Here is a 14,198-nt window from a genome sequence, read left to right as displayed (position 1 = left end):
TTCAAAGAATGCCTACCTGTCCAGTCTTCCCACTATTACCTTACTCAATTTCTGCCAACAACTTGGAGGAGCAAAAAGCCCTGAGCTTCTTAGCTTAATGGGCACAAGAACGTACAGTCTCTTATGCAAATTAGTAACCCCTGCAAAGCCAGCAAGCAAAATGCTCGATGAAATTGTTACATTTTCACAGAATCACTTGAGCCCTAAACCGCTGGTAATAGTTGAGAGAATTAGATTTTACAAAAGGAACCAGTCAAAAGATGAAAGCATTTCTGAATATACTGCAGTGCTGTGACTTTAGAGATGGACTTTCTGTTGTATTAAGAGACAGACTTGTATGTGGCATGCATAGTCAAAGCACTCAAAAGAGTGTACGATCAGAATGAGACCCAACCTTAGAAAAGGCACTGACCATTGCAATATCGCTAGAGACAGCAGCAAAGGATGCAACAGAACTACAGAAAAGGCTAGAACGTGAAGTGCACAAAATTTCCCTGAATGGTACAAGCAGCCAAAAAGGTTATCGACGTGGCAAATAGTATAACTGAAGCAGATCACAGAATTACATGGATCACAATAGATGTGTCCGGCGTAAAACTGAAAATGCAACTGGACACAGGGTCAGCTTTGTCTACAATTTCAGAGGTTGACTGCAACAGACTGTTTCCTTAGATAACATGAGAATACAGCAATGATGCTAAAAATCTACACAGGTGAAAAAGTGTCTCCCAAAGGGAAACTGAAGGTAAATGTGATGTATGGACGCCAAACACAGCAGTTAGAGCTTTATGTATTGAAAAGTGGAGAGCCAGCGCTTTTCCGATGTGGATGATTGAGAAAAATCCAACTGGACTGGCACTGAATCAAAGCTCTCAGTGTGGCATCAACAGGCAACTACAGCCCAACTGGTCACACTAACCAGAAGCTGTCAAAGCTGCTTAACACTAATGGGGTGTTTGAGAAAGGAATAGATAAGCAGATTGAAAACTTGGCCAAAACCTGTTCTAGATGCGAAAAGGTTCAAACTGCACACCCACAGGCACCACTACACACGCAGAAGTGGCCATTGACACCATGGCAAAGAGTACATATTGAATTTGCTGGGCCATTCATGGATTCTATCCTTCTGGTAGCTGTGGATGCTCATTCGAAGTGGCCGAAGGTCACACCAATGAAGTCAACCCTCTCCACTAACTGTTTGTCCTTCTGCCATCAGGCAAACATTACAGGAACATCAAAACTAAAACCACAAGGCTACTAAACAGCTTCCTCCCACAGACAGTCAGACTGCTAAATAGCTGCTCTACCTGACTCTGCTTTGGACACTTTTAACTTGCACTGGACACTTACAACTTGATTTTAACTGACATGTGGCCGTTGTGTTTTACTATTTATTGTTATGTTTATTATTTAGTGTTGCCTTTGTTATGTTATGATTGCACTGATCCTGTGAAACGCTGTCTCATTCTGCCCTGCAGAGCTGATGTATGGTTAGAATGACAATGAAGTGTCTTGAATCTTGAATCTTTGAATCTCAGCAAAGACCATGTCCACTCTGAGGACTATCTTGGCCAGAAATAGCTTACCAGAATAAAATGTGAAGATAAGAACATAAGAAATAGGAACAGGAGTAGGGCATCTGGCCTATCGAGCCTGCGTCGCCATTCAATAAGATCATGGCTGATCTGGTCATGGATTCATCTCCACCTACCTGCCTTTTCCCCATATTTCCCCTACTACGCAAAAATCTATTCAACCCTGTCTTAAATATATTTACTGAGGTAGCCTCCACTGCTTCATTGTGCAGGAATTCCAGATTCACCACTGTCTGGAAAAGGCAGTTCCTCCTCATCTCTGCCCCAAATCTACTCCCCTGAATCTTCAGGCAATGTCCCCTGGTTCTCGTCTCACCTACCAGTGGAAAGAACTTTCCTGCTTGTCTTATCTATCCCTTTCATAATTGTATATGTTTAGAAACATAGAAAACTTATAGCACAATACAGGCCCTTCAGTCCACAAATCTGTGCCAAACATGTCCCTACCTTAGAACTACCTAGGCTTACCCACAGCCCTCTATTTTTCTAAGCTCCGTGTATTTATCCAGGAGTCTCTTGAAAGGCACTATCGTTTCCACCTCCACCACCACCGCCAGCGCCAGAAGCCTATTCCATGCACTCACCACTCTCTGCGTAAAAAAATTACCCCTGACATCTCCTCTGTACCTACTTCCAAGCACCTTAAAACTGTGACCTCTTGTGCTAGCCATTTCAGCCTTGGGAAAAAGCCTCTGACTATCCACATGATCAATGCCTCTCATCATCTTGTACACCTCTGTCAGGTCACCTCTCATCCTCCGTCACTCCAAGGAGAAAAGGCCGAGTTCACTCAACCTATTCTCATAAGGCATGCTCCCCAATCCAGGCAACATCCTTGTAAATCTCCTCTGCACCATTTCTATGGTCTCCACATCCTTCCTGTAGTGAAGCAACCAGAATTGAGCACAGTACTTCAAGTGGGATCTGACCAGGGTCCTACATAGCTGCAACATTACCTCTCGACTCTTAATCCCATGGTTTATGAAGGCAAATGCACTGTATGCCTTCTTAACCACAGAGTCAAGCTATACAGAGGGGTGACAAGAACATCATCTTTGACAAGACACCTGCCGAATCTGATGCCACTCCATAGGTCCAGAGGCGCTATCCTGAAAAAAAGAGCACCACCCAAAAGACTGAACCTTTAGAACTGCAAAGTTGTTATGGACTGTTATTGTGAAAGCACATTTATTTGGAATATGGGTTAATAAAAGGGAAATTGAATGTTTTGTACATACACAGTTTTATGTTGCATTAATCTAAAGGGGGAGGAAGTGTAGTGTGTGAATACATTTCTTTTAGAGCAATCACCCCTCATTAGCACTACGTATTGATCTGTTGTCTGCACATGCGCTGTTGTTTACACATACACATTGTTCCTCTCTCTCTCTGCAATGTGAATACAGCAATTAAAGCCATCTCCCGCGGGCTGGCTTTTATTTAATTCTGTCTTTGTCTTGTCCATACTGCACCAACCGCTGCCTCCGGGCTATAATTCGCACGGCCGCTCCGAATTGATATCGTATGTGAAGTAGGATGCTGTGCACAATCCTGATTTGATGGAGACAGCCATGAGAAGCATGGAGGAACAGCTGGAGAAACTTCCGAAATGCCTGCTTCGCTGCTGCTGCTACTGTGCGATCAAGAATCTCTGGAGGGGAAGGCCCCAAAGCCTCGGCTTTGCCTACTGCCTGTTGCCCTTGGTCGGGGTCGAAGCGCTCGGCAGAGATGGTGCTCGGTGTCGGAGAGCTGATCGGAGGCTTGAAGTTTTCGGACAGACTCGAGCCAGACTGTGGTTGGGTGCTTCCAGGATGCTGCATCGGCAAGTTTGCCGCGCTGGAAGCTCATGGCAGGAAGAGTTTTCTTCCTTCAACCATCTGCATGAGATGATGGGACTTTCAAGAGACTTTGAGACTTTTTTTTTACCGTGCCCATGGTCTGTTCTTCTATCAAATTACGGTATTGCTCGCACTGTTGTAACTATATGTTATAATTATGTGGTTTTTGTCAGTTTTTTTTTAGTCTTGGTTTGTCTTGTGTTTCTGTGATATCTTTCTGGAGGAACAAATGGTATCATTTCTTAATGCATGCATTACTAAATGACAATAAAAGAGAACTGCGTGTCCTCATAACCTAACCTAGTTGATATGTGCACAGACACAACACGGACAACAGAAGTAATAGGTTTCAAACAAAAGATGTGACATCCCTTTTTGGATATACTGTATGCCCACAAGAAAATAAATCTCAGGGTTGTTTATAGTGTCATGTATCTTGATAATAAATTTATTTTGAACGTTGACCTCCAATTCCCCCTACATTAATATCACAGGAATCCACTATTCAATAGTTGACCTTGACCAATAATTAAACAGTGAGGAAAGGAGCAGCTGGTGACCGGATTTTTCTCTCCTAATCCCTCAAAGTCTTTCTGTTATCCTCAAGCCAGAGCAGGCTGGAATGCTTACTCTGCACCCCCGTTAATGCATGACAAATGGGTGATAGAATCCAGAATGGACCAGCTGGCAAGGTGAGTTCTCCTTCTGCAGGATTTGACAATAACATCATAAAGAGTGTAGCGTGCAAAAGGTATAGAGTGCCAAGAGCAACGTACAGAAAATACTTGAGGAACTGAGCTGGTCAGAGAAGTGCTGAGAGGAGAACCGGAATCGGGAATGGAAAAAGAAAGGGAAAGAGGGGAGAAACTACCAGAAGCTATGTTCATGCCATCAGGTTAGAGGCTACCCTGACAGCTTCTCCAACCTGGGTGTGGCCTCATCATAGCAGTGGAGGAGGCCATGGACTGCAATGCCAAAATGAGAAAGGGAAGCCTACTTGGTGGGTAGCCGTGAAACCCCACCTCTTGTGGCAGATGGTACTCAATGCAGCCTTACTCCAATCTACATCATTCCCCTTTCTGGTTCACCTCTCACCCCTTCTCTTCTCCTCAAATGTCCATCACTTCCCTCTGGTTCCCTTCCTCCTTCCATTTCCTCTAAGGCCCACTATTCTTTATCAGGTAGCTACTTCTTCCACCTAGCACTTCCTAGCTTTTTACTTCATACCCCTCTCTACTAACCCACATTTCCCCTTATCTAGTTTTACCCATTACCGTCCAGGTTATACTCCTGCCCCTCATCCCAGTTTTTTTAATTCTGGCTTCTTCCCCCTTCCTTTCTAGTCCTCATGAAGGATCTCGGTTCAAAACATCAACTGTTTATTCCCCTCCATCGATGCTGCCCGAGTTGCCAAGCTGTTTCTGCATTTTACATGTGTTGCTTAAGATTTCCAGCATCTGCAGAATCTTTTGTGTGTTTAAGGTACCAAGTACTTCTAAATACCTTCTCTTTTGGGATCTCAGCCACCATGATAAACATGACCAGCACTATTTTTGTAATCAATTCAAATTATATATACTGTCGATTATGGTCAAGAGCATCTAATACTTTGCCATTGTTGGTTAGATTTTTGAAATTTCCAGCCAAAGTCAAGTTGGGAAGACAAGGAACACAACTTCAATGATTCCTACAAGAATCATTCCCTCCCATCTTCTCTGAAGAAATGGGGATAGATATTAAAAACAGCCTTACTTACATTAGCTACAGGTTTTTTTAAAAAATGGGACTTACCAGAGTTCCATCTGTTGTGCTGTAGTTGGTGCTTCTCAAATCGGCAACAACAAAGGCCACTAAGTAAGTGCTCATTTTAAAGCTTTTCATAAATGTATCTTGATAAAGTCCATTCACAACTGTAGATGTGCTACCCTAGAACAGATTACAAACCAGTGTCATTAATGTCAAGCACAATACCATGTGTGTTTAACAGCACAGCTTTCAATGTTAGCAAAATTCTGTTTTACCAAAAGGAATGTATTCTGAATTCTGACTGACCATTTAAATACAGCGCTCAGGAACAAAACTAAAAATCACATTGTCGAAAAGCAGTGCTGAAACAGGGTAAAGGTACAAGGCTTGAATATGTTAAGCTCGTTATCTCGCTCTGCTAATGACCAAGTAACTCAGTGGTGAGAAGGCCACCTTCCATATGCAACATGTCTAGGGTCGGTATAATTTGGGTTTAATCAAACAGGAAAGTTAGGATGTTCTGGTTAAGGAACATTGATTGTAGTGAATACAGTGTAAATATCGCCCCATGCAAAGTTATCAATCGCCAGGAAATTAACAGATCATACATCAGCATAAAATTACAAAGAAAATATATTTACCAATATTTCAACATTAGCAAACAGTAAACAGAAAAAGAAAAATTAAAGGCTCATTACAGTCAAAACAGTCTAAATGTGCACATAAATGTTGGAGCTCGTTTCTGTAGTAGTTGGGTGTATCGCTTCACTGATGGCACTGAGTTCCCATCACAACCACAGGTAGAACTTCCCTTCTTGGAATCCATCTCCTCACAAAGCATTCCTTGAAATATGGACTCCCCTTCGGATGGGATCCTCCAGCATCTTCCCTGATGCTCCTCTATCTGTACTCCCATCAAAAGACCCCACACCAGACTTCTGTCCTTCAGAAATCTGGTCCCACACAGCTCTCTCGAATCTTCCCCCACAGACCAATGGGCAGAAAGTCACAACACATACAAAACCAAACACGAATGGCTGACACAACACTCCCAAGTTGGACAAAATGGCTGGAAGATTATAGCTGGGAGCCTAATGCCCAAGGATACACATTGTATTGACAGTACAGTCAGGAAGGCAGAGGGGTTGGCATTGCTCTGTTGGTAAAAAATGAAACTGGATCATTAGAAAGAGGTTACATAGGGTGAGAAGGTGTTGAATCTTTGTGGATAGAGCCAAGGAACTGCAAGGGTAAAAAAACCCTGATGGGAGTTGTATACAGACGTCCCCCACACCCCCCAAACATTAGTAATGATGTGGTCTGCAAATTACAATGGAAAATGGAACATGCATCCTAAAAGGGCAATGTTACAATAGTCATCAGGGAGTTCAATATGCAGATTGACTGGGAAAATCAGGTTGGTGCCGGATTCCAGGTGGGGGAACATCTAGAATGCCTATGAAATGGCTTTTTAAGAGGTTGAGCCCACGAGGGGAGCAGTTATTCTGGATAGGGTGTTGTGCAATGAACCAGAATTAATTAGAGAGCTTAAGGTAAAAAAACTCTTTGGGGCAAGTGATCATCATATATTCGAATTCACCCTGAAATTCAGGTATGAGAGATGTGTTGACCAGGATTGACTGGAAAAGACACTGGCAAGGATAATGGCCGAGCAGCAACAGCTGGAATTTCTGGACACAATTCAGAAGCCACAGGATATATATGTTTCAAAGAGGATGAAGTATTCTAAAAAAAAGATGACACAACCATGGCCAACAAGTGAAAGGCAGCATAGAAGCCAAAGAGAGGGCATAAGAGCAAAAATTAGAGGGAAGTTCAATGGCTGGGAAGCTTTTAAAAACCAACAGAAAGCAACTAAAATAGTCATTAAAAAGGTAAAGATGGAATACGAAAGTAAGCTAGCCAATAATATTAAAGAGGATACCAAAAGATTCCTCAGACATATTAAGTGTAAAAGAGAAATGAGGTGGAAACTATGCTGGAGAGGGAGTAATGGGGTCAATGAAATAGTGGACAAACTGACTAAGAATTTTGCATGAGTTTTCACTGTGTAAGTTCCAGGTGTCAGTGGTCATGAAGTTTGTGAAGTTATCATTCCTAGAGAGAAGGTTCTTGGGAAAATGAAAGGTCTGAAAGTAGACAGGTCTCCTGTACACCCCGAGGTTCTGAAGGAGGTGGCTGAAGAGATTGTGGAGGCATTAGTACTGACCTCTATCAAGTAACCTCTCATCTTCCGTTGCTCCAAGGAGAAAAAATCAAGTTCACGCAACCTATTTTCATAAGGCATGCTCTTCAGTCCAGGCAAGATCCTTGTAAATCTCTTCTACACTCTCTCTAGAGTATCCAAATCCTTCCTGTAATGAGGTGACTAGAACTGAACAGAGTACTCCAAGTGGGCGGTAACTAAGGTGTTGTATAGCTTTAACATTACCTTACAGTTCTTGAACACAAATCCACAGTTGATGAAGGTCATCACACTATACGCCTTCTTAACAACACTGTCAACCTGCGCAGCAGCTTTGAGTGTCCTATTGACATGGAACCCAAGACCTCTCTGATCCTCCATACTGCCAAGAGTCTTATCATTAATATTATATTCTGTCTTCAAATTTGACCTACCAAAATGAACCATTTCACACTTACCTGGGCTGAATGCCATCTGCCACTTCTCAGCCCAGTTCTGCATCCTACTGATGTCCCGCTGTAACCTCTGACAACCCTCCAGACTAACCACAATACCCCCAACTTTTGTGTCATCAGCAAACTAAGTAACCCACCCTTCTACTTCCTCATCCAGGTCATTTATAAAAATCACAAAGATGGGTTCCAGAACAGATCCCTGCAGAATACCACTGATCACCGTTCTGCAAGACATTACTTCCTACAAAGAGAAACCCAATAGCATGAATGGTAGCAATGCTTCACTACCAGATGAACTCAAGGCCTTCTATGCACACTTTGAAAGGGAGAACACAACTACAGCTGTGAAGATCCCTGCTGCACCTGATAACCCTGTGATCTCCGATTAACATCACCCTGTGATGATAGGCTGTCTTTAAAGATAGTGAACCCTCGCAAGGTGGAAGGTCCCGATGGAGTACCCTGGTAAGGCTCTGAAGGCCTGTGCCAACCAACTAGCGGGAATATTCAAGGACATTTTCAACCTCTTACTGCTACGGGTGAAAGTTCCCACTTGCTTCAAAAAGGCAACAATTATACCAGTGCCTAAGAAGAATAATGTGAGCTGCCTTAATGACTATCGCCTGGTAGCACTCACATCAACAGTGATGAAATGCTTTGATAGGTTGGTCATGACTAGACCGACCTCCTGCCTCAGCAAGGACCTGGACCCATTGCAATTTGCATATCGCCACAACAGGTCAACGGTAGATGAAACCCCAATGGCTCTTCAAACGGCCTTAGACCACCTGGGTAACACAAACACTTAAGTCAGGATATTGTTCATCGACTATAGCTCAGCATTTAGTACCATCATTCCCACATTCCTTCTGATTGAGAAGTTGCAGAACCTGGGCCTCTGTACCTCTCTCTGCAATTGGATCCTCGACTTCCTAGCTGGAAGACCACAATCTGTGCAGATTGGTGATAACATATCCTCCTCGCTGACGATCAACACTGGCGCACCTCAGGGGTGTGTGCTTAGCCCACTGCTCTACTCTCTATACCCATGACTGTGTGGCTAAGCATAGCTCAAATACCATCTATAAATTTGATGACAATACAACCATTGTTAGTAGAATCTCAGGTGGTGATGAGAGGGCGTACAGGAGTGAGATATGCCAACTAGTGGAGTGGTGCCGCAGCAACAACCTGGCACTCAACGCCAGTAAGATGAAAGAGCTGATTGTGGACTTCAGGAAGGGTAAGATGAAGGAACACATACCAATCCTCAGAGGGATCAGAAGTAGAGAGAGTGAGCAGTTTCAAGTTCCTAGGTGTCAAGATCTCTGAGGATCTAACCTGGTCCCAACATATCGATGTAGTTATAAAGGCGGCAAGATAGCAGCTATACTTTATTAGGAGTTTGAAGAGATTTGGCATGTCAATACACTCAAACACTTCTACAGTTGTATGGTGGAGAGCATTCTGACAGACTGCATCACTGTCTGCTATGGAGGGGCTACTGCACAGGACCAAAAGAAGCTGCAGAAGGTTTTAAATGTAGTCAGCTACATCTTGGGCACTGGCCTACAAAGTGCCCAAGACATCTTGAGGGAGCGGTGTCTCAGAAAGGCAGCGTCCATTATCAAGGACCTCTAGCACCCAGGGCATGCCCTTTTCTCACTGTTACCATCAGATAGGAGGTACAGAAGCCTGAAGGAACAGCTTCTTCCCCTCTGCCATCCGATTCCTAAATGGGCATTGAATCTTTGAACACTACCTCACTTTTTAAAAAAAATACAGCATTTCTGTTTTTGAACATTTTTTAAAATCTATTCAATATACGTAATTGATTTACTTGTTTATTTCTTCTTATTATTTTTTGTTTTATTTATTTTTTTCCTCTGCTAGATTATGTATTGCATTGAACTGCAAATTTCACATCACATGCCAGTGATAACAAACCTGATGAGATTAGATTAGATTCAACTTTATTGTCATTGTGCCGAGTACAGATACAAAGCCAATGAAATGCAGTTAGCATCTAACCGGAAATGCAAAAAATAGCGTTATCTACAAAATAACTGCGAATAAGAAGTAAGTGCTACAGCACACAAATATAAAAATACTGAGACAGTACAATATGGGTGCAATACTGCTTGGTGCTGTGATGTGAGGTTCAGCAGGGTCACAGCCTCAGGGAAGAAGCTCTTCCTGTGCCTGCTGGTGTGGGAGCGGAGGTTCCTGTAGCGCCTACCGGATGGGAGGAGAGTAAAAAATCCATGGTTAGATTCTGATTCTGATGCAGAATACAAACCATCTACAACCACCCTTTGCCTTCTGTGGGCAAGCCAATCCTGGATCCACAAAGTACTGTCTCCTTGGATCTCACTCCTCCTTACTTTCTGCCTGACCCATGCATAGGGAGCCTCATCAAGTGCCTTACTGAAATCCATATATACTACATCCACTGCTCTACCTTCAATGTGTTTTGTTACATCCTCAAAGAATTCAATCAGGCTTGTAAGACATGACCTGCCTGGACAAAGCCATGCTGACTATCCCTAATCAGATTGTCTCTCCAAATACTCATAAATCCTGCCTCTCAGGATCTTCTCCAACAACTTGCTCACCACTAAAGTAAGACTCACCAGTCTATAATTTCCTGAGTTATCTCTAGTCCCTTTCTTGAACAAGGGAATGATATTTGCAACCTTCCAATCCTCTGGTACTTCTCCCATCCCTATTGATGATGCAAAGATCATTGTCAGGGGCCCAGCAATCTCCTCACACACTTCTCACAGTAGCCTGCGGCATATCTCGTCTGGTCCTGGCAACTTATCTAACTTAATACCTTTCAAAAGCTCCAACACATCCTCTTTCTTAATGTCTATATGCTCATGTGTTGCAGTCCGTAGTATATCATCCCCACAATTGCCAAGGTCCTTCTCACTGGTGAATAATGAAATATTCATTAAGTACTTCCGCTGCCTCCATACACGTTTCCATTACTGCTCCGGATTGGTCCTATTCTCACACAGCTCATCCTCTTGCTCTTCGCATACCTGAAGAATGCCTTGGGGTTTTCCTTAATCCTACTTGCCAAGTACTTCTCATGGCCCTTTCTAGCTCTCCTAATTTCATCTTTGAACTTCTTCCTGGCACCCTTGTAATTTTCTAGAGCTCTAACAGTACCTAGTTTCTTGAACCTTTCATAAGTTTTTCTTTTCTTCTTTAACTAGATTTTCTACATCCTTTGTACACTATGGTTCTTTTACCCTACCATCCTTTCCCTGCCTTAATGGAACATTCCTATGCAGAAGTCCACTTCTGCTGTGCATTTCCCTGAGAACATCTGCTCCCAATTTATGTTCCCAAGTTCCTGCCTAATAGCATTTCCCTCTACCCCAATTAAGTGTTTTCCCAAATTCCCTGCTCCTATCCTTCTCCAGCACTATGGTAAGGGAGATGGAGTTGTGATCACCATCTCCAAAATGCTCTCCCACCAAGAGATCTCACACTTAACCAGGTTCATTTCCCAATACCAGATCAAGAGGGGAAGCTTTAGGAGTGGCATCCTGTTTCATACAGAGGGTGGCGGGTCCTGATGAATGTTGACTGCTTATCCGCTCCATAAATGCTGCCTGAACTGCTGAGCTCCCCCAGTATTTTGTGTGTTCTACTCTGGATTTCTAGCATCTGCAGAATCTCCTGTGTTTAGTATATGGAATGAACTTCCAGAAGAAGTGGTTGAGGCAACAGTATCACCTAAAAACACTTGGATAGGTGCATGGAGGGACAGGGCTTGGATGGATATGGGGGAATGCAGGAGATTGGAACTAGCTCGGTAAACATCATGGACTTATTGGGTCAGAGGCTTTGTGCCTGTACTGTATTGCTCTATCTCTCAAGCTTACCCAATTCCTCTCTGAAACCCCAGATCAACTCTTTCCACCAACTCTACAGGCAGCAACTTCCAGACCATAGCAAATCTATCTCAACAAGCTTCTTCCCTTGTATCGTCCTTCTGGCTTCGGTCAAAACTTGAAATGGGCACTCTACGTTGCAAGTCATTCCTGGGGAATATCACTGCTAAGTTCCCTTGAATTCCACTGTCTTATTTATTTATTTTATTTTGTGATACAGTGCAGAGTAGGCCTTTCTGGCCCTCGAGAGCTGTGCCACACGAGAAACCATAATCACCATTTACCCTAACCTAATCATGGGACAATTTCCAATGATCAATTTACCTGTCCAGAACGCCTTTGGATTGTGGGAGGAAACTGAAGCACCTGGGGAAAAACCATGTATTCCACAAGGAGGACCTACAAAAGACTCATTATGTGACGGGGCCGGAATTGAACTCTGAACTCGTCTCGAGCTGTAGTAGCTTTACGCTAATGCAACTCTACTGAGTTAACAATCCATTCCCATGGGTCTTAGTAGCTGCCTTCCAAAATTCTACATGGCCAGTGTCTGCTCTAAATTCTTTATCAACCTTCCCTGTTGCCTCATTAAAACTGAATACAGGTTCTTTGAACGCAAACACGAGGAATTCTGCAGATGCTGGAAATTCAAGCAACACACATCAAAGCTGCTGGTGAACGCAGCAGGCCAGGCAGCATCCTGACGAAGGGTCTTGGCCCGAAACGTCGACTGTACCTCTTTCTACAGATGCTGCCTGGCCTGCTGCGTTCACCAGCAACTTTGATGTGTGTTACAGGTTATTTGAACATGATTTCCCTTTAACAAATCTGTGCTGGCTCTCCTTTACAAATTCACATATTATGAGATAGCCATTTTTTTTTTGCCAATCACTACTTTCCAACAAAGAAGCATACAATGTGCTTTTGCTACTATGCTGTACAATTAACAAAAGTTCCCAGTGTTCTGGTAACTATTAACTACCTGGTAAGTCCCCTTTGTGAACAGAAGTGTTACGTTTGCCTTTTTCCGGCTGGGAACTAGCCTCCCCAGCATCGAAGACGTCTTATTGCTACCATCAAGGTGGTGGTACAGGATGCTGAAAACGCACACTCAATGTTTTAAGAACAGCTCCGCCATCAGATTTCTGAATGGGCAATGAACACACATACACCACCTTACTATTTTCTCACTCTCATTTACACATTTTATAGCAATTTATAATTTTATTACATATTACAGTGTACTGCTGCTACAAAACAACAAATTTCACAACATGTGCCAGTGATATTAAACAGTGATATTCTGATACTGAAGGTGGATTTGAGGATTATGGAATCTCTTTTACAATGGCCGTCCATTATTCCAATACTTCAATATGGCTCCATCCTATTCAAGGCAGATTCCTGTCATTGAAAATTATTTTCCTTCATCAAACATCATCTGAATCCACAGAAGCAACACGACATGCTGAGTATCCCCAGCAAGTTGTTTTTATTCCACTGAGTTCATTTGCTCCTTCTCATAACCAGAAACAACAATGATTTCTACTTCACTGGGCAGGAAACATACAAGTCCTGATGAGCACATTTCAGAAACATCTCCCTACCTTTACTTTTTAAACTTCAATCTAATCAACATTTGGGTTAATTAAAATCTCAATATCACCGCCACACAGCACCAGCCCATTTCTGTAAACGCAGCTCCACAGAAGACTCTGAACAAACCAATTTAAAGTTCATATTTGACAACCCACCATGTCGACAAGTAGCTAGCCCAAGATTTGTCTTTCCATTTATCCACATTCAATATACACTCAGTGGCCACTTTATTAGGTACACCTGCTCGTTAATATAAATATCTAATGAACCATGTGGCAGCAATTCAATGCATGGTCAAGAAGTTCAGTTGTTGTTCAGTCCAAATATCAGGATGGGGAAGAAACACGTACGACTGAAGTGACTTTTGGCACGGGAATGATTTTTGGTTTGAGTATCTGAGAAACTGCCGATCTCCTGGGATTTTGACACACAACATCCTCTGGAGTTTACAGAGAATGGTGTGATAAACAAAAGAACACCCCATGGGCAGCAGTCCTGTGGGCAGAACCTCCCTGTTAATGAAAAAGTTCAGAGCAGAATGGCCAGCCTCAAGCTGACAGGAAGGCGCCAGCAACTCAAATAACCACATTACGACAATTGCGTGCAGAAGAGCATCTCTGAACACAGAACATGTTGAACCTTAAAGTGGATATACTACAGCAGCAGAAGATCACACCAGGTTCCACTCCTGTACCTTATAAAGTGGCCACTGATAGAGAAGCGCCAACATACATTCTCCTCCATTGATTTCAAAGGAACTGAACTTCAAAGGGAATACAAGCTATAACACAGAGCTCACGACCCTAGGGATCAGGAATTACTTTATGCTTTTATGGGATAGTCATCTTTCT

The 14,198-nt window shown here is 42.9% G+C and overlaps 1 protein-coding gene across 1 annotated transcript in view; it reads right to left on the bottom strand.

The window, feature by feature from the left end:
* LOC134357255 (leucyl-cystinyl aminopeptidase-like) overlaps nucleotides 1-14,198 on the bottom strand; it is a 111,185-nt gene that overhangs the window by 71,034 nt on the left and 25,953 nt on the right. The window contains exon 4 of the mRNA XM_063068593.1: nucleotides 5,225-5,359. Coding sequence (XP_062924663.1) covers nucleotides 5,225-5,359 — 135 coding nt within the window. The remainder of the gene's footprint in view (nucleotides 1-5,224; nucleotides 5,360-14,198) is intronic.

The sequence above is a fragment of the Mobula hypostoma genome, chromosome 16 (genome assembly GCF_963921235.1).
Source record: "Mobula hypostoma chromosome 16, sMobHyp1.1, whole genome shotgun sequence".
Lineage (NCBI taxonomy): Eukaryota > Metazoa > Chordata > Chondrichthyes > Myliobatiformes > Myliobatidae > Mobula > Mobula hypostoma.
The sequence above is the reverse complement of the archived record's forward strand: the minus strand, read 5'-3'. Positions and strand labels throughout refer to the sequence as shown.